This window comes from Oncorhynchus nerka, linkage group LG27 (assembly GCF_034236695.1).
Source record: "Oncorhynchus nerka isolate Pitt River linkage group LG27, Oner_Uvic_2.0, whole genome shotgun sequence".
NCBI lineage: Eukaryota > Metazoa > Chordata > Actinopteri > Salmoniformes > Salmonidae > Oncorhynchus > Oncorhynchus nerka.
This window is the reverse complement of record NC_088422.1, coordinates 63,266,913-63,288,150: the sequence shown is the minus strand read 5'-3', so window position 1 is coordinate 63,288,150 and position 21,238 is coordinate 63,266,913. Positions and strand designations below refer to the sequence as shown.

The 21,238-nt window shown below is 41.3% G+C and overlaps 1 protein-coding gene and 1 pseudogene across 3 annotated transcripts in view; one reads left to right on the top strand and one right to left on the bottom strand.

Moving 5' to 3' along the window:
• LOC115112123 (myosin light chain kinase 3-like) overlaps positions 1-18,788 on the top strand; it is a 34,697-nt gene extending 15,909 nt beyond the window's left edge. For 2 of the 3 annotated variants that reach the window (XM_029638943.2, XM_029638941.2), the window contains exons 2-13: positions 4,693-4,786; positions 5,449-5,746; positions 6,678-7,186; positions 7,369-7,474; positions 9,234-9,327; positions 12,469-12,578; positions 12,793-12,934; positions 13,057-13,127; positions 13,381-13,509; positions 14,500-14,652; positions 16,999-17,134; positions 17,266-18,788. In XM_029638943.2, the coding sequence (XP_029494803.1) occupies positions 4,693-4,786; positions 5,449-5,746; positions 6,678-7,186; positions 7,369-7,474; positions 9,234-9,327; positions 12,469-12,578; positions 12,793-12,934; positions 13,057-13,127; positions 13,381-13,509; positions 14,500-14,652; positions 16,999-17,134; positions 17,266-17,340 (1,917 nt within the window). In that variant the 3' untranslated portion in view covers positions 17,341-18,788. The remainder of the gene's footprint in view (positions 1-4,692; positions 4,787-5,448; positions 5,747-6,677; positions 7,187-7,368; positions 7,475-9,233; positions 9,328-12,468; positions 12,579-12,792; positions 12,935-13,056; positions 13,128-13,380; positions 13,510-14,499; positions 14,653-16,998; positions 17,135-17,265) is intronic. The other variant, XM_029638942.2, reaches the window with a different exon arrangement.
• On the bottom strand, positions 17,659-21,194 carry LOC115112125 (origin recognition complex subunit 6-like; annotated as a pseudogene).
• Between the last annotated feature and the right edge of the window lie 44 nt (positions 21,195-21,238).

Below are 21,238 nucleotides of genomic sequence, written 5' to 3'. Positions count from 1 at the left end.
GAACACGATCAATATGGACACCATCAAAAGTGCATATGCTTAAATCATCACTCAAGAAAACATCCATCCTCCTGTGTGGCTCAGTTGGTAGAGAAGCATACACAACAGTATCATCGCCATACAAGTGCAGGTTGCAATTTTTTTTTACAGACAAATCAATATTGTTCATGTAAACAATATAGTGCCCAGAACCCTGTGGGACACCTTTTTGGAATATCCAGTTAACCTGATTTAACATCATCAGTAGATACACATTTGAGTTCCATCTGTCAAGTAATTTATTAACCAGTTACATGCAGCCTGGTCTAGGCCAATTGAGGAAAGCCTTTGAATTAGCAGTGAGTGATCAACAGTATCAAACGCCTTTGACAGGTCAATGAAGAGGGCAGAACAATGTTGCCTTTTAACCATACAGTTAACCACATTTATAACTAGGGTTGCAGCAGAGATAGTTTTTAGACCAGGTTATAGCACTGACTGATGTACATTTAGAATGTATTTCAAAGATAAGAAAGATCTTAGCTGAGAATTAAGGATTCTAATTGTTTAGCTAGACAAGAAAGTTTAGAAATAGGGCGATTTTAATTATTTAGGTCACAAGCGTCTCCACCTTTGTGAAGGGGGAGTACATCGGCCGCCTTTCAAACCTTGGGGATAGTACCAGATATAATAGGCAGGTAAAAAATATGGGTTAATTATTCAGGAGGGCAGAGAGCTGCAGCAAAAATGGATCAAGCATATCAGCCTCAGTGGATTTGTTTTACATCAAACTTAAACAAGGCATGTAGCACATCACAGATAGTAAATTGTTCAAATGAAAACAGAGATGCACTAGAATTTGACGGGTTAACTGTCCAGTCAGCTAGAAGCTGGCAAAGGGAAGCGCAGTTGATTGACTGACCAGGGTCAGTTAAACCACCAATTCTCTCAAATAAAACTAAAAAGCATCACTTATCCCATTCTTCTCAGATATGGTGCCAGAGTCAGACAGAACTTGTTTAGGCAGGGATGAAGAGGAATTTGTATGCTTCAGTGCATTTACTGTTTTCCAAAATGTAGAAGGATCACCCGCAGGGTCACCGCTTAGGAAGTAGGTTGACTTAGCTTTCTTAATCGAGATAGTATCTGCTTCTTAATTGTCTGAAAGATTGCCAATCCACTACAGAGTCAGTTTAACTTGCTTCAACCCAGGCCTGATTTCTCACCTGAATGAGCTTAGATAGATCTAACTCTTGGTTTTCTTCTGAGCTATCTTTGAATTGTTCAACAGGGGCGTGTTTATCTGCCAGAGGAATACATATTCTAGAGCCAACTCATGGTTAGGAATACAGGACACAGTGGCTAAATCAGAGTAGAACATGTCATGTAAAAACCATTGAGGAGAAACATAAAAAAAAAGTTATGTTCTTAATTAAAGGAGAATTAGTATTTTGCTGTTTCGTATCTCTAATTCATACTATGGGACAATGACCACTGATATCATATGTAAATAACCCGCTCGACAAACATTTATGCGGTTCAGTAAGAATTAAAACAATCAAGGAGGAGTTAACAGGGTTTTTCACATTTAGCCATGTGGGTTTTGAGGTCAATTGAGTGAGTTTAAAACCAATGCACTATATGTTCTTAAATTGATCTGAGGCCAGGGATAGCCAATCCAGATTCAAATCCCCCAAAACTCCGAAGACAGAAAAGGTGTTAAACACTCAGAAATAGCACCAATATACGCCTTGTAAAACAATATGGCCTTAATGGCCACACAAGTACTCCTAAAGCCCAACATTGGACTCCTTGGAGTCCTTAGTCCAAGGACTTTACACGTTCTGTTTAAAGGGTGAATTGGCTGTGGAAGCCAAAACAGACAAATACAGTACTCCATCTAAATGTTAATCGAGTGTCTACTTTGGTAAAGTTCTAGAAATATAACTCTTCTACTGTCACATCACTTCAACATACACACACTCACTGTTTTAACACCGTTGCAGCCAACGTTATTTTTCAGTGACAACACATTTGTGGCATCTGTCTTCCGGTTACACACAGCTGTTTGAAGATGCAGATAGCTAATTAGCACAGGTAGTCCACTCTCTCTTCCGTCTGTTTTCCGTAAAAACAAGCACTGTAACATAATATGGATAAGTTGGAACCCTAACGCTATTAAAGGTGTGTACAAATTTGACTTCTGTTTTTTGAAAATTATTATATGAAAGATAAGGTTGCTGATCGGAAAAAAATCCCCCCTACAGAAGACGCCTTCGTCCAATGACTTTTATGTGTAATGTAATGGAACTGAGAGTCAGGATCAAGGGCTACTAAGCACTGTGCTTCTGCCTCAGCATTGCTTGCTCTTAAGGGTTTGAGGCTCGGTAGCTGTAAAAAAAAAAAAAAACGAAAAAAAAACGTGACTGCTGATGTATAAAGGGCTTTATAAAATACATTTGACTAATATATTGAAATGTAGATATTTTTGGGGTGGAGACTAGAGGTCGACCGATTATGATTTTTCAACGCCGATACCGATTTCTGGAGGACCAAAAAAAGCCGCTGCCGATTAATTGGCCGATTAATTTTTAAATTTGTAATAATGACAATTACAACAATACTGAAAGAACACTTTTATTTTTACTTAATATAATACAAAAATAAAATCAATTTAGCCTCAAATAAATAATGAAACATGTTCAATTTGGTTAAAAAAATGCAAAAACAAAGTGTTGGAGAAGAAAGTAAAAGTGCAATATCTGCCATTTAAAAAAGCTAACGTTTAAGTTCCTTGCTCAGAACATGAGAACATATGAAAGCTGGTGGTTCCTTTTAACACGAGTCTTCAATATTCCCAGGTAAGAAGTTTTAGGTTATAGTTATTATAGGAATTATAGGACTATTTCTCTCTATACCATTTGTATTTCATTAACCTTTTGACTATTGGATGTTCTTATAAGCACCATAGTATTGCCAGTGTAACAGTATAGTGTCCTTCCCTCTCCTCGCCCCTACATGGGCTCGAACCAGGAACACATCGATAACAGCCACCCTCGAAGCATCGTTACTCATCGCTCCACAAAAGCAGAGGCCCTTGCAGAGCAAAGGGAACAACTACTTCAAGGTCTCAGAGCGAGTGATGTCACCGATTGAAACGCTATTAGTGCGTACCCCGCTAACTAGCTAGCCATTTCATATCGGTTACACCAGCCTAATCTCGGGAGTTGATAGGCTTGAAGTCATAAACAGGTCAATGCTTGAAGCACAGCGAAGAGCTGCTGGCAAACTGCTATATCAAATCAAACTTAATTATAACATAATAACACACAGAAGAGCCTTAGGTCATTAATATGGTCAAATCCGGAAACTATCATTTTGAAAACAAAACGTTTATTCTTTCAATGAAATACGGAACCTTTCTGTATTTTATCTAACGGGTGGCATCCCTAAGTCTAAATATATATTATGTATATTCAATGTTATGTCATAATTATGTACAATTCTGGCAAAATAATTACGGTCTTTGTTATGAAGAAATGGTCTTCACACACTTCGCAACAAGCCAGGCAGCCCAAACTGCTGCATATACCCTGACTGCTTGCACGGAACGCAAGAGAAGTGACACAATTTCCCTAGTTAAAAGAAATTCATGTTAGCTGGCAATATTAACTAAATATGCAGGTTTAAAGTATATACTTGTGTATTGATTTTAAAGAAAGGCATTGATGTTTATGGTTAGGTACACATTGGTGCAACGACAGCACTTTTTTCGCGAATGCGCTTGTTAAATCATCACCCGTTTGGCAAAGTAGGCTGTGATTTGATGATAAATTAACAGGCACCGCATCGATTATATGCAACGCAAGACAAGCTAGATAAACTAGTAATATCATCAAACATGTGTAGTTAATTAGTGATTGTGTTAAGATTGATTGTTTTTTATAAGATAAGTTTAATGCTAGCTAGCAACTTACCTTGGCTTCTTGCTGCACTCGCGTAACAGGTAGTCAGCCTGCCACGCAGGCTCCTCGCGGAGGGAGTACAATGTAATCGGCCACAATCGGTGTCCAAAAATGCTGATTACCGATTGTCATGAAAACTTGAACTCAGCCATAATTAATCGGCCATTCTGATTAATCGGTCGACCTCTAGTGGAGATAGTGCAGTTTCATTTAGTGTTAGGCAGACAGATGGACTCTATAATGAGAGCCAGTAAGGTATGCCGTGCGAACACAGATCACAACAACATTGCTTCTTGCCCTCCCATGCTATGACCCTGCGGTGTACTTCCAGGCCATATCCACTGTTGGCATCTCCCAGTTACTCATGGCTTAGTGTAAACTAATAACAGAGTCCAGCTGAGTCGGCCCAGTAGGCATCTGTTATCAGTTATGTGTTGTCATTTCAAATATGCCATACCAGTTCATCATTAATACTAAAAAAGACCATGCCTCAATCATACTCCATGCCTGACATATTGGCAATGTGGTGATGAGTGTATGTGAACAAACATTTAGATAAGATATTTCAGTTTTTAACTTTTTTATTTATTCTGTTTGCTATATGTGGTGTATCTTGTTCAAACAATACCACATTGGTGGTAGAATTTACATTTACATTTAAGTCATTTAGCAGACGCTCTTATTGTTAAACCTGATTGTGATGAAGTAGTAAGCAACAATATATATGAAAGATGTTCTCTTCCCTCAGAAAACAAAATCAGAAGATAGCAGAGTAAAGCCTAAAGTCACTCTTTGCGACCAGGGGACTCAGGTCCAGGAAAAGGGCTTACAAATCACCACAGGTAAGCTGGACTTGTCTCTGTGTTCTCTGTTGGCATTGATACATATTTTTCAGTTAATGTTTTTCAATTTAATGTAATTTTTTCAAATGTAACCTTTATTTAACTACGCAAGTCAGTTAAGAAGATATTCTTATTTACAATGACGGCCTACACCGGCCAAACCCGGACGACGCTGACCAATTGTGCGCCGCCCTCTGGGACTCCCAATCATGGCCAGTTGTAATACAGCCTGGATCAATTAATCAATCAAACATTATTTGTACAGTGTGTGCAAAGCTGTCATCAAGGCTAAGGGTGGCTACTTTGAAGAATCTCAAGTATATTTTGATTTGTTTAACACTTTTTTGGGGGTTACTACATGATTCCACATGTGTTATTTCATACTGTTGATGTCTTCACTATTGTTCTACAATGGTAGAAAATAGTACAAATAAAGAGAAACCCTTGAATGAGTAGGTGTGTCCGAACTTTTGACTGGTAATGTATATCCCATTTCTTACATCAAATGCGTTTTAAGGTGCTTTCAGTCAATGTTGACCAGTTACTGACAACTGCCTGGATATTTTCTGCAAAGTTAATGTGAGTGGATGGGGATTCCATAAGCAAATGAGTGATTACTTGAGCTAATTCCTTTTGGTAAATATGCTGCTGTTCTCCCACAGGTGACCAGAAGGCGGTAGAGCTCCCTGTAAAGGAAGCGAAGGCCGCAGACCATGGAGTGGAAGTCCCAACTCCTCCTGAGCCTGATCCCTGCAGGTTATCAGAAGCTCTCACAGAGGGCCCTGCAGTCGAGGAGGCCATATTCCCATCTACCAATAGTGATTGGGGTAGTAAAGGCTCTCGCAAGCCCAAAGAGGTCACCTTAAAGAGCAGAGAGCCCACCAGAGTCCAGACCTTTGCCCCTGATGTGGTCGTAGCTCAGGTGGAGGTCACCATCGAAGTGCTCTCTGAGCTGAGGAGGTAGGCTGTCACTGATTCTTAACCAATAGAAAATGCCAGTTATCCAAAGTGCAATCTCTCTTGTTATTAAGTGCTTTTTGTTGATGCTGTCAACAAATAGCCGTACCATTACTCCCAACAGGGTTATGAAAAGCGTAACAGGTGGATCTGTTGAGTTTGACATCAATTGTCATCAAAGAGATCTAACAAAGCACCTGCAATCACTGACGTACACTTTCAGCTAGAAATGTGAAAGCACAGGGGATTTAATAAATGATCCTCAAGCTAAAACCCACTGCTGCCTTTTCATGTCTCTAATGAAAGGGTTTCAAGTGGCAGTGGGCTCTCACTCGGAGTAGGGTGAGCAACACGAGGTACATGCTAAAGGGGATAAAGAACATCAAAGGGTCCTTCTGTTGGTGCCAATTTTTACATGCCTACTCTAAGTGGCATTCCAAGAATGGGGGGTACTTGAATGGGGGGTACTGAGAATCAGTATCTCACTACTCATAGTAACAATATGAGTGATAGGGGGGGGGGTAGCCTAGTGGTTAGAGCATTGGACTAGTACCGCATGGTTGCAAGTTCAAATCCCCGCGCTGACAAGGTACAAATCTGTCATTCTGCCCCTGAACAGGCAGTTAACCCACTGTTCCTAGGCCGTCATTTAAAATAAGAATTTGTTCTTAACTGACTTGCCTAGTTAAATGAAGGTCAAATAAAAAAATAGGCTATCTATATTTTGACCTGCATAATATTTTCACTGTACCCTGCAATTACATCCGTGTCCCTGTACATGTGACTGATAAACACACCCTAATCTAAAATGCAATCAGGTTGGTTTCATTAGTTACATTAGTTACATGTATATTCTGTTTCATTAATGAAGAAAAAGTGTAGGTCTGTGCATTGTTCAAACGTTGACTGTTTTGTAATGTTACTCTGTTGCTAGGACTCCTGATGTGACCATGATTTCGGTGAGCAGTGAGTTAGACAGTCAGTACATCAAAGTCAAGGAGACCGAGGTTCCAAAAGGTCCAGGGCCCACTGTATCACAGCCACCTATCTCCACCACTGAGGAGCAACCGCTGGAGCAAGCCCCTGAAAGTGTTTCTCTTCCTTCCAAGGATGACCCTCTCCCTGAAGAGGACTTTACAAAGGCTGCAGTCAGTCCTCAGGAACCTGTTATCATTGTAACACCACCAACCCCGTGCAGCAGTGCGCTAACAAGCCCACTGGATGTGGTCACCAAACCAGAGTTCGCAACGATTGTCCCTCAGGTCCAGCCTGAGCCGGTGGCGGCCACAGAGCAGCACAAACCTGTTCCACCTCAACCAGAGTCTGAGACAGTGAAATACTCTGCAAAACCAGTTATCCCTCAGCCAACTCCCTCTTTAGTTGTTAAAAACCCTACAGCAGCTGCACAGGCGGCAGGCCTGGATGCACAACTATTGGTCATAGGTAAGAAGTGCAATATCAATGTCATTTTCATCACAATATGGATTTCACAGCGCTATGTTACTGGGTGAAATGCAGTATGAAATATGCTCCTCGTGGTCTGTCAATCTTCCAATAAGTCCACAGATCATTACCCATACCACCAAGCATATAATAAATCATGCTCCGGTGCTCTTCTCTTCCAGATGACTGCCCACCCTTGCCTGCTCCCTTTGAGCACCGCATTGTGAGTGCCAAGCAAGTCCCGATGGGCTCTTATTACGCTGTAAAGCCTAACGCGGTTCTTGGAGGGTGAGTCCTAATTCTTAAGGGCAACGAGAATGTGTTTACCGTACACACAGACTGTGGTGTTGCATATATTATTCCCATTATTGTTACCCCCCCCCCAACACAACATACTTACTGTAAGTGAGGGTTACCAACTGTTATTCTACTGCTATAAATAGACTGTCAGGTTGGCATCTACCCAATGATATTGACTGACAGTAACGATGTAGAAAACACAAGAAGAGCAGCTTGCTGCAGCAGTGGTAACCAGGTGCAGCATTAGCAGATAAACAGGGCTAGCAGACTGACAGACTGTGCAGTATAGCATGATACAAGGCGATGGGCAAAGCAAGGAGAGATAGTACGTAGCAGCAGCAGAGCTGAACAACTGGCAACGCAGACATGGCTAATCCCCCACAGAGTCTGCAAATAAGCACGGGCTTATTTTATGCTTGTCATGGACAGGGTTTTATTTTGGGCAGGTGTTGAGTGGCCATTTGCATAGGAGCTTTTTAAAATCTCCGTGGTCCATGTCGAGTAGAGGCGCTCTCTCGCTACATAAAAAAGTTGGCTTAGTAAACTCTCCATGTGTGGCGGATGATGATATACCTCCAATGAAACCAGAGGAGTAAAACAGGTCCTTGGAGAATGTCTGCAAAGCCCTGACTGAGGTCAACGCAAAGGATACCCCTCAAGATTGACTGCTTGTGGGTCTGTGCTGTGCTCTTTGGTGGCTTTGTCGGGGTGTATGTAGCCTTGACTTCTAGCATTTGAAAGGTTCTACATAACCTGAAGCACGGATTCTGAGAATACAACGTTGAGTCTGTGCTTGCGCGGCTAGGATGTATGTTCATAAATGTCTATGAACAAATATTCGCGTTCACACCTGTTTCCTTCACATGTACGCTACCGTTCAAAAGTTTGGGGTCACTTAGAAATGTCCTTGTTTTTGAAAGAAAAGCTCCCCCCCATTAAAATAACATCAAATTGATAAGAAATACAGTGTAGACATAGTTAATTATGTAAATGACTATTGTAGCTGGAAACGGCAGATGCTTTTATGGAATATCTACGTAGGAGTACAGAGGCCCATTATCAGCAACTCCTGTGTTCCAATGGCACGTTGTGTTAGCTAATCTAAGTCTATCGTTTTATAAGGCTAATTGATCATTAGAAAACCCCTTTGCAATTATGTTAGCACAGCTGAAAACTGTTGATCTGATTAAAGAAGCAATAAAACTGGCCTTCTTTAGACTAGTTGAGTATCTGGATTTGTATCAGCATTTGTGGGTTCGATTACAGGCTCAAAATGTCCAGAAACAAAGAACTTTCTTCTGAAACTTGTCAGTCTATTCTTGTTCTGAGAAATGAAGGCTATTCCATGCGAGAAATTGCCAAGAAACTGAAGATCTCATACAATGCTGTGTACTATTGCTTCTTTAATCAGAACAACAGTTTTCAGCTGTGCTAACATAATTGCAAAAGGGTTTTCTAATGATCAATTAGCCGTTTAAAATGTTAAACTTGGATTAGCTAACACAACGTGCTATTGGAACACAGGAGTGATGGTTGCTGATAATGGGCCTCTGTACGCCTATGTAGATATTTCATAAAAAATCTGCCATTTCCAGCTTCAATAGTCATTTACATCATTAACAATGTCTACACTGTATTTCTTATCAATTTGATGTTATTTTAATGGACAAAAAAATAAGAAAAAAAGCTTTTCAACAGTAGTGTATGTAAAGTATCTATGCACTCATAAGTGTCCTTGTTTCCACAGGGGACGTTTTGGGCAGGTCCATAAGTGCGCAGAACTGTCGTCGGGCCTAATCCTCGCTGCGAAGTTGATCAAAGTAAAGGGAATGAGGGAGAGAGTAAGTGGATATACAACAACAGACCTGTGGTCTTTGTAACCCTCCTCTCTGACTCCAACCTTACACACCCACCCTGACCTCTCTCTAAGTTTATTTATGAGGTTCAATGTGAGTAATTCTCTAGCCGCAGATTAAAGAGCTAGTCACATACACACACACACACAAACACACACACACACACACACACACACACACACACACACACACACACACACACACACACACAAGCTCTCTCTATCTCAAAATAATTAAAAAATACTATGCAATGAAATTAAAGTCGCAATATCTAACTTTTGGGGTGAACTGACCATATTCACATAGAAATCTGAATTATTGATCTGTTATTTTCATTGACATCAAGTTTAAAACCGGGTGTACAGTACACAATTTTCACACCGATTTAGCTATCCCAGACACGTTGTTGGAGATCAGAGACAAAATCCCAATGTCGTTGCCTACTCGGGGCATGCGGCCGTCACAGACTCTCATTTAATGCGAGCGGGTCAGAGAAACAATCTGAGGGTTACCGATCTCGCCGTTGAGCAGTCCCAGACGTCCCAATATTTTCAAACGGGTTTGATTTTATCGGCGCAACGTCTGCAATGCTTTTGTCGTGTGAGAAGTGCAACAACATTTTTTTGTGAACGGTGATCAACAGTAGTCAATGAGCGCTCGCCAGAGAAGAAGCCAGTGAGATGACGTAGTATCACATCACCCAGAAAGTGTACTCTCCTGCAGGAGCCATGACTACTACTAGTGTTTTATTTATTATCCCTTATTTTACCAGGTAAGTTAACTGAGAACACATTCTCATTTACAGCAAAAACCTCAAGAATAGTTACAGGGGAATGAATGAGCCAATTGGAAGCTGGGGATGATTAGGTGGACATGATGGTATGAGGGCCAGATTGGGGATTTAGCCAGGACACCAGGGTTAACACCCCCTACTCTTACAATAAGTGCAATGGGATCTTTAGTGACCACAGAGAGTCAGGACACCCATTTAACATCCCATCCAAAAGATGGCACCCTACAAAGGGCAATGTCCCCAATCACTGCTCTGGGGATTTTTTTTAGACCAGAGGAAAGACTGCCTCCTACTGGCCCTCCAACACCACTTCAGCAGCATCTGGTATTCCATCCAAGGACCGAACAGGACCGACCCTGCTTAGCTTCAGAGGCAAGACAGCAGTGGGACGCAGGGTGGTATGCATTTGTACTTGCCTTTGACCAAAGCTAAAGTGTAAAATCGTTACTGCTATGAAGTTCAGAAGCAATGTTATTCATTTCAAAATGTTGGCTACAAATGTCAGCTCTGTATGGCAAGCATGAATGTCTGCCTGAAAGCTTTTTGGAGGCTGCTTTGAGCCACAGCTCATTCTAGCTATGTTAACAATCGAATCACATCATCATGTCATTGTTTTCACGAGACAGCGTGGTGGTATGGAGAATCCTCATGACCAAGTGAAGAATCTTGTAATGTGTGACACACCATATGTGCCAGATCGATTAGTGTGCACAAGCAAGACAAATAAACACAGGAAAGACAGTTATTTAATGTGAGAGGTTCAGCGATGTTTGGATTTTGAAAGTCATGTAGTGTCCACCTGGCATAAGAAGCGGTAGAACTGTTCTATGTGCACTATTTCTATACTTCCCGTTCATAAGTTTCATTTTTGCGTCTTTTAATTTTGGCTCTAAAACAGCTTCAAACAGCTGAAAATACAATATTTTTGGTTATTGAAAATATAATTCACAGCAGTTTATATGGTACAATGATTGTACACTATGCATTGCTTGTTTTGTCACATAAACTGAAAGTAGGCGAACTATTACAATTTTAGCAACCAGGAAATGGGGGATTGATTTCTGGTTATTGCACTTTTAAAGAGCACATATTTACATACAGCATGCACCTGTGTCTCTTCTCTTAACCAAAATCCACCACGGCTCCCGTCGAGATTAATTTCACATCCTTCACCTTCAACATGTGACTCGAATTGCACCTACTAATCACCACACTCTTTATAAGCACTGTTTTAATTTTCTAACTTTGGTTTTCTTCTGACCTTGCCTTTATTGACACACTGAATGAGTACAACAGAAAGCTGGTATTGAATTTGTGATTAATAATGTATTTTTAATCAATCAAAAACTCAGAGACACTCAACCATACACTGAGCAAAGTACGATGTTTCTTATGTCCAATATGTCATGTACTCATTTTGTTCAGAGGTAATTACGGGATTTCCATGGCAAATTGCTCTTATGTACTCATACATATCAGAAATATCCCATTTTCATTTGTTTCTTAGTGGAATAATACCAGGGTTCAAGTACTTTTTTAGGGTATTTCAAATACTATCAAATATATATTTTTTTTACTGTAAGAGACAAGTATTTGAATATTGGAATGTATTTGGAAATAAGCATGGAACGTATTGGCATGTATTTGAAAACGGTAAAATACACTGACTCAAATACACTCCCATGCATTTAACCCAGGTCGGTTAGGAATTTGAAATTATGTATTTGAAAATACTTTTAAATAGTAGGCTATTCATAAGTAGTTGATTGGGGCCACATTATTAGATGACTGATAGGGGGTCACCATGCCTCCGTTTTAGCACTCCCCCACCATTGTAAAAAATATTTTGGAAGCTATAGACATGCATTTATTAACGTCTACGTTCGTTTTGACACATTTATTTTATTACAGACACCTTCATGTTTACTTTAAAATGATAGTAAAAAAAATGTAGATTACTAATGTCACTGTTCCCACTACAACAACAAAAATACTTAAATACATGTCATTTTGACCAATATGGCTGACCGGTGGCTTCAAAGCCTCTCACTGGCCAATACATAGCATCAGCAATCCAGGGTATATATTCATCATTGATTTGAACCCAGGTCTGCATAATACATTGTTCAATTAATGTGTTTAAGGTATAGTGCCATATACATACAATTGATATGGGCATAAGCACCCTCCAGAGTGGTTAGATTTATTTTCTTCTAAAATCATGTAATGTGATAGATTGTGATTTTCATTTTGCGGAGGTTGTGTGACTTCCTGCTCTCTCTTCTCTTATTTCCTTGTTCTCTCTCTCTCCTTCCTCCCACTGGGTAACACAGGATGAAGTGAAGAATGAAATAGGGGTGATGAACCAACTTAACCATGTGAACCTGATTCAGCTTTATGATGCCTTTGAGTCACGGACAAACCTTACGCTTATTATGGAGTAGTAAGTCATTATTCTCATGAAGTCAGTATTTAGAAATTGCAACTCTAATAACACAACTTATCTGCATTTCATGTGGGTACGGCAAACACTGTTCCAGGCTACAAAGCAATGTCTTAGTGGAATTAAACTCTATGCCACTCAATTCCCTCTTTTGCTTCTTGCACAGTAGAACAATATCACTTTTACAGCACTGACCAGCTCCCTGTCTTTGCAGTGTGGACGGTGGTGAGTTGTTTGACCGGATCGTTGACGAGAACTACCAGCTGACAGAGCTGGATGCCATCGTGTTTATGAGACAGATCTGTGAGGGGGTACAGTACCTCCATCAGCAATACATTCTCCATTTAGACCTCAAGGTAGAAATCATATACTATACATAGAATATATTGCAATACTTGTTAGTTTGACATGGATTTGAATTATATTACGTATCACCCTGGTGTGAGGATTCTTACATGCTCTCCTTATTTCCTCTCAGCCAGAGAACATTCTTTGTGTCAACTCCACAGGGAACCAGATCAAGATAATAGACTTTGGTCTGGCCAGAAAGTAAGTTTCTCAATATTTTCTCCATTAAGTGACGAGAGCTGTTTTAATCTACAAATCTCATCTATTGACATCTCCCTTTTTCCATCATCCTCAATTGAGTAGCCAATGAGGTAGTCATGGTAACAGTCACCCAGTAGACAGTTTGGTGAAAAGTAGGCCATCTCTGTAACTCCGAGCCTCCACCCATGACGCTCTGTTGTAATGGGTGAGATCTTTATGTTCCCATTGTTCAAATGTGCTTGTCTCCCCTCAGGTATAGACCCAGAGAGAAACTAAAGGTCAATTTTGGCACTCCAGAATTTCTGGCTCCTGAGGTGGTCAACTACGACTTTGTCTCATTCCCAACGGACATGTGGAGTGTAGGAGTCATTACTTATATGCTGTGAGTATTACCACACACACAGAGAGAGAAACACCTCCGCTTGACAAATACACTCACCACACACCTCTTGCTCGGCAGCAGCATCAGTCATACCTTGTAACACAGAGGCTGGTGGGAGGAGCTATAGGAGGATGGGCTCATTGTAATGGCTGGAATGCAATAAATGGAACAATATCAAACATGTGGAAACCACATGCTTGACTCCATTCCATGAATTCCATTCCAGCCATTACAATGAGCCTGTCCTCCTATTGCTCCTCCCACCAGTCTCCTCTGGCATAACATGAGGATCTGATCTGTTGTAAAGGGTCAACCAATGGTATCCTAGCCACTGGAAACATGCTTGCCACCCATCTGTAAACGTACGTTTGTCTCTTGTCACTCACACTAGGACTGTTCAGCTATTACTAAATTCATACCCACTGCTGCCCCATCGCAATGTTGCCTGTCAGCCTCAACCATGGCCCTGAATGAACTGTGTGCATCCCAATGGTCGCCTGTCTTTTCTCAGGACCCGGACGATTCAATTCATGCTAATAACCGGACAGCTGTCCAAGGAGATTTAGGAGGGTTCGCTCAAAATAAGAAAGTGTGGCTGTCCTACTATGCCGCCAGCTTGCCTGAATACCTAGCACTACCCAGGGCTCCATGGTGCTAATTTAATTATTCTATTCTATTTAGAGTAAGCATCAGCATGCGAGTGTGTTTTGTTTCAATTTCTCTGGAACGTGGCATGTACATCTGCACCTTCATAGCCATTGCCCACAGTCTTTGTGTTGAAGTGTGGTACAGTATGGGTCTAAGATTCATATTCTCAAACTTTTGTATTTACATTACTGGCCCATACTCTCATTCCATGCAACAGGACACTGAGATAGAGCTCTCTGTAGCATCATGACTTTGATGACTGCTTTGTCTTTCTAATGAGTGAATGTATAGAAGGACTGTATGAAAATGTGACTAACCAATAATATCCCCCTGTTTTAATAGTCTGAGTGGACTGTCTCCATTCCTGGGGGACAACGATGCAGAGACTATGAACAACATCCTTCACGCCAACTGGGATTTTGATTCAGAGGCATTTGAGAATGTCACAGAGGAAGCTAAGGACTTTGTTACTAGACTGCTGATTCCAACTAAATGGTATGTATACTGCATTTTCCTTACAATTCATGTTCTATTCATCTAAATTCAGCAAAAAAATAAACGTCTTCTCACTGTCAACTATGTTTATTTTCAGCAAACTTAACATGTGTAAATATTTGTATGAACATGAGATTCAACAACTGAGACATAAACTGATCAAGTTCCACAGACATGTGTACTAACATAAATTGAATAATGTGTCCCTGAACAAAGGGGGGGTCAAAAGTAACAGTCAGTATCTGGTGTGGCCACCAGCTGCATTAAGTACTGCAGTGCATCTCCTCCTCGTGGACTGCACCAGATTTGCCAGTTCTTGCTGTGAGATGTTACCCCACTTCCACCAAGGCACCTGCAAGTTCCGGGACTTTTTTGGGGGGAGTGGCCCTAGCCCTCACCCTCTGATCCAACAGGTCCCAGATGTGCTCAATGGGATTGAGATCTGGGCTCTTCGCTGGCCATGGCAGAACACTGACATTCCTATCAGAACGAGCAGTATGGCTGGTGGCATTGTAAAGGAGCTGGAGGGTCATGTCAGGATGAGCCTGCAGGAAGGGTACCACATGAGGGGGGAGGATGTCGTCCCTGTAATCCACAGCGTTAAGATTGCCTGCAATGACAACAAGCTCAGTCCGATGATGCTGTGACACACCGCCCCAGACCATGACGGATCCTCCTCCTACAAATCGATCCCGCTCCAGAGTACAGGCCTCGATGTAACGCTCATTCCTTTGACGACAAATGCAAATCCGACCATCACCCCTTGTGAGACAAAAACTCGACTTGTCAGTGAAGAGCACTTTTTGCCAGTCCTGTCTGGTCCAGCAACAGTTGGTTTGTGCCCATAGGCGACGTTGCCGGTGATGTCTGGTGAGGACTTACAACAAGCCCTCAGTCCAGCCTCTCTCAGCCTATTGCGGACAGTCTGAGCGCTGATGGAGGGATTGTGCGTTCCTGGTGAACCTCGGGCAGTTGTTGTTACCGTCCTGTACCTGTCCCTCAGGTGTGATGTTCGGATGTACCGATCCTGTGCAGGTGTTGTTACACGTGGTGTGCCGCTGTGAGGACGATCAGCTGTCCGTCCTGTCTCCCTGTAGCGCTGTCTTAGGCAGTACGGACATTGCAATTTATTGACCTGGCCACATCTGCAATCCTCATGCCTCCTTGCAGCATGCCTAAGGCACGTTCACGCAGATGAGCAGGGACACCTGGGCATCTTTCTTTTGGTGTTTTTCCAGAGTCAGTAGAAAGGCCTCTTTAGTGTCTTACGTTTTCATAACTGTGACCTTAATTGCCTACCATCTGTAAGCCGTTAGTGTCTTAATCGGTAAATAGCCCACCCAATTTACCTACCTCATCCCCATACTGTTTATATTTATGATGGTCATGTACAGGTAGAGATACTGGTGTGCAAAAGAGCAGAAAAGTAAATAAATATAAACAGTATGGGGATGAGGTAGGTAAATTGGGTGGCCTATTTACCGATAGACTATGTACAGCTGCAGCTATCGGTTAGCTGCTCAGATAGCAGATGTTTGAAGTTGGTGCTAGTTTATATTGTTTTTTCCCCCCACTCAATCATGGCTGTAGCACATGGCTGTAGCACCATCTCATTTAGTAAAATGAAAAGGCCTATTGTTTATGTAAGGCAGGAATATTCCAACTGAATGCACCTCATTGCCACTGAATCACAATCGGACTGTTGATGGTTCATTTTGCCATTTGTCTAAATGGGTTATTTGAATATGTGCCATGAAATCCAAATGAGTTGCATAAACAGAAGGTCAAAAGAAAGTAGCACATTTGAGTCACATTTAAATGCAAACTACACTGCCAGGGCCTGAGTGAGTTGTGTGTATGCTTCCACACTGGACTGTTCACTGAGTGATCAGCTGGCAGGAAACAACGACAGCCCGGATTGCAGATGGCAACAGCCTCCTTGTTGTTCTTTCTGTGCTGTGTCACCGTTAATGATCTGTTCATTGCTAAATCGGGGCACTTAGTCGTGTGTTATTCACCCCAACACCCACTTTCAGCCATGGTGGGCTCATCATTAGCCTCCCTCTGTAGGCTACTTTTCTTTCCAGGGAATGGGTACATCCCTGCTGTTAGCAGCAGCTATTTCATGATAGGCTACCAGCATTAGATGAGGCATGGGTTAGAGAATGTTTCCACCCCATAATGGCAGTGGCATTGAAAACTCTTGTTTATAAACAGAAAGGATTAATGCAGTTTAGAAAGTTATATCACATTGTGTAAAATTAGTCAACCAATTCTCTTGATGAATGTCCATTTTGTCCGTAGACCTATGTGTACTGATACTCCTATCCTGGGTCTGTATTGTAGCAGTCGACTCAGTGCAACTGGCTGCATGAAGCATGCCTGGCTGAACAATCTGGAGGATAAAGCCAAATTGCACCAGGTTCGGCTCAAGTCCCAAGTCAAGCTCCAGCGCTACCTGGCCGCTCACAAACAGTGGAAGGTGAGGACTGAAGCCTGTTACACATGTTGCCATCATAGGTCTACACCTTTCATCTGTGTTACAGTGAATTGTCTGAATAATATATATATTTTTTTGGGGGGGGATCTAAATGTAATTCTACTTCCTTGCAGAAACACTTCTATGTGGTTGCTGCAGCCAACAGGCTGAAGAGGTTTCGCCAGAATCATCCCATAAACACTGCATAGCAGTGAGAAGACTGTCAAAGACTGAGTAGTTGTACCTCCATGGCAGGCATTCCTGCCATTTATGCTAGTTGGACTGAGGCAACAGTGTCTGGCATTGGTATGCAAATTGCAATGGACATTGAAGTGTACTGTAGTATTCTAATCACTTTTTATACTGTACAGTGCACAACTTTGTGCGGTCTTCCTGTTTAGTGCCTACTAAATGACCCTGGGCTCAGTGCACTTCAAGCAGGTAGCCTACTACTTCGGTGTAATTGTTTATTTAATGACAACTCTTACTGAATGTACATCACGTTGAAATCACATGATTCACAAGGCTTTCATTTTTGGTTTATTTAATATGGTAAGTGAATCTTTACAAATTACACAGATGACCTTGTCTTGTCAATCTTTCCTTCTATGAAGGCTTTGAATGGGCTACTTGCTTGCATGCTACCCAACCTGACTGACAGTAGTGTTCCCATATAGCATTATTTTGTCACAGTGTCCCCACTTGAACTCACCAAGAATAACTCAATGACTATAAATGTTATTTTAATGAATTAAGTGAAGCTACAAATGGCCAGACTTATACTATTGTCAATAGTCTGGCACAGTGGAATCGCCATAACACCCATAAACACAAATGCTTCCAATGGTTTTTCCACCATTCATTTTTCACATTGTGAATTTAAAAATTTTAACTAGGCAAGTCAGTTAAGAACAAATTCTTATTTCCATTGACGGCCAAACCCTAACCCGGATGATGCCTTGCAAATTATGCACCGCCCTATGGTACTCCGAATCACGGACGGTTGTGATACAGCCTGAAATCAAACCAGGGTCTGTAGTGACGCCTCTAGCACTGAGATGCAGTGCTTTAGACCGCTGCACCACTTGAATGACAATTCTAATTAAATTGTGTGTTAAATATAGGCTTACCTTGGCGTGACGTTTTGATAGCTGTGTAATTCTCAGAGGGGAGTCATCAAGATAGTCGCCACAATTTACTCATTCGCAATGCTAATTATTGATGAGAGATGTGTGGTTATCAAAACATAGGAAGTAGTTCTAAAATCCCAGATGGAAAAATGAATGGTGAAAAAAAAACTATTACAACCATTTCCAACTCATACTGTGGTCTGTCTAAATAAAAACAGTTGCTAATGCCAACTGGTAAGACGGTCTATCGTCCACCATAAATTGTGAACGCCAAAACGCCACAGAATGGTAATCTTAACTGTACAAATCCAACACATTGACCAGCAACAGCACAGCAGAATTCTGTTAAAGTAAGTCTCATACACTGCCACTGAGGGGCAGAAAAGGCAAAGTACTGTATGGAATACAAACACATCATGCTTGCTTACAAGGGTAAGGGTTATAGCATAAAACAAGCATGGTTGAAACAATAAACAATGATAAAACTAATAAAAACACCTTTCAGGTAACTTTCTCCAAAAGCTGAAGTAAGTGCATATGTGCTTCCATTACTAGACGTGTACCTGATCATTAAGAGTTCACATGCAAAGAAAACAAGAGCTCCAGCCTCACTACTCAGCACTGTAGACAGCATTTTCACTGATCACAAGCCCAAGGTTGTGAAAACATTTCCACTTTATGGCTGAGCTGACTATCAAATGAACTTTTATGTATTGGCTTTAAGTGCATTTTCCAAGACTCTTCGGCTTCCACTCTTCGTAATCCTGTGTAGCGCACTCCTCAGAGTCCTCTTTCTGCTGCTTTTGAGACGTCGGCCTTGATAGACAGCACAAAATATTCCCCCCAACACCGTTTTAACATAATCAGGAATTTGGTATGGTTATTATTTGGTCACACTTACCTTCCTCTTTGTTCTATATTTTCTATGAGTGTTCGACTTTTTCTGTGCCATTTTAACTAGATTCTTCAGTGGAGTGGCTTCTTCTATTGGGGAAAAGAAAAATCAAGAGATACTTAAAGATCATAGCTACGACATTCTGAGATTGATTGTAATAGGCATGTTGTATGCCGTGATCGGGACATCCCTGATTGGGAGACCAACTCACTGAAGTTTTCAGTCCTAAAATAGAACATCCACTCTCTCCCACCAGGCAGTAACCACGACAACAATGAGAGAGAGGAATGACCTAGATTCTCTTTTCACCAAGGAAAGTAAAAACCTACACACCAAGGGCAAAAGTACAAATAGCCACTATGAAAAATGCCACAATATTTCAAACCCCAGCTTTCGGGAAGCGTATGTCACAAAAAAAAGAAGGTATTGTTAGTCAACAGGACGTTATTGCTCGGAAGTACATTTTTAAATCCAAAGGCCCTCCCTGGGCTTTCACCCATTTCCCACCATATGTTGGTCAAACCCCTTTATCATTTGACAGCAGACTTACTGCAGATGTCCTGTCCCAGTTTCTGGAACTGGGTGCATAGCCTGTCAAAGATTCCCTTTTTAGCACCAGATGATGCTAACAGCTTCCTATCCACTTTGATCTTCAAGCATCTGGAGAGATGTTCATGGGGATAGTGATTAGGTTTCATTAACAATCAGGTTGAATGGTTTATGGATAAACAGTAACAGAAATACTGTAACACTCACTCGCATGCTGCGTTCAAAGCAGCTGTAGTGAAGAGTGGTTTTGACAGGTCCACATCTTTTTTTACGGAGCAGCAGGAAGGCTTGCTTCATACCTGGAACACAAACATGGATTCATCTTATTAAATTAACATATTTACATTGACAAATGTATGATATTCAGGACAGTGCCTTGTTCAGGAGAGAAGACTTGCTGAAAATAGTAGTTGACAAAATATTTGAAGATTAGTTGTGTGTTGGCCAGAGTAGGCTACTCTTCAAGTTCTCACCGTTCTGAGACTTGGGTGGCTACTTCGATTGCATCCATGCACCCAAACTGAACAGTAAGATCTCCGACTCCTAGGTGAGACTTGAGGCCAAGCATGCATTCAATCTCAGGCCTTCAGATTGCTTTGATACTGCTTCTTGTTCAACCCGGATAATTTGAAGTCATATTCCTGAGGAATAGCACAAAAACAGTATTCATAAGGCACGTTACCTGAGCAACACCAGGGCATTTGGTTATTTGATTAACAGGCGAGATGCCTTGTCATCAAAGCTAATGCAAAACAACAAAACACGTACTTTGTCCAGAGGTAACTTCATTGATGTTGCTACCAGTTCTAGGCAAATTACTGCTTTACTTGTACCCGTCGTAATTCCGAGTCCCGTACATTTAACCAGGGATAACCGCACGTACTCATCTGCTTGGCTGTAAATGTAGATGCAGAGTTTAGGCAAATATATCAAGAAGGTTATCAAGCAGCTGAATAATAACAACTGTTGGCAAGCAGGTTAATTAGCTACCTAAAGTCAATGGTACATGTTGATTGAACTATGATCCTGTCTCAAGTATACTAGCTAGCTAATATGATCGTTTTACAGGCTCACCGTAAAACTCTTGCAGAGGTTATACCCATTTTAGATGCAAGTTTAGTAAACATTTAACTTTCAATTTCCGGTAACTAACTAATGTTCGTGACTGCCAACGAGAGAATAAAAAGCAAAATTCGTAAGGTAGAGTTATCGCACAAAAACATGCCTTTCGCGTCAAAATTGGCAGACACCACCACGCCTACCAGCCATCGACGTCTGTTTGCGTACTTGTTGCTGAAAATAACAACAGCATATTTATTTACGAAAGGAATTCAGCATCAAATGTTCTACTCATAATATATTTGCCTATATCACATTGTAGTAATTGGATCTCCGTCTAAATATTTGCGCTAACACTACTGCAGACAGTAATTTAGCCAATGGGAGACGTATTCCCACACTTTGTTTTCGGCTCAGCCAATGCGGGCGATTCTGTGGAAAGGGAAGCGGGGTCTTCACTCGTTATTAAAGCCA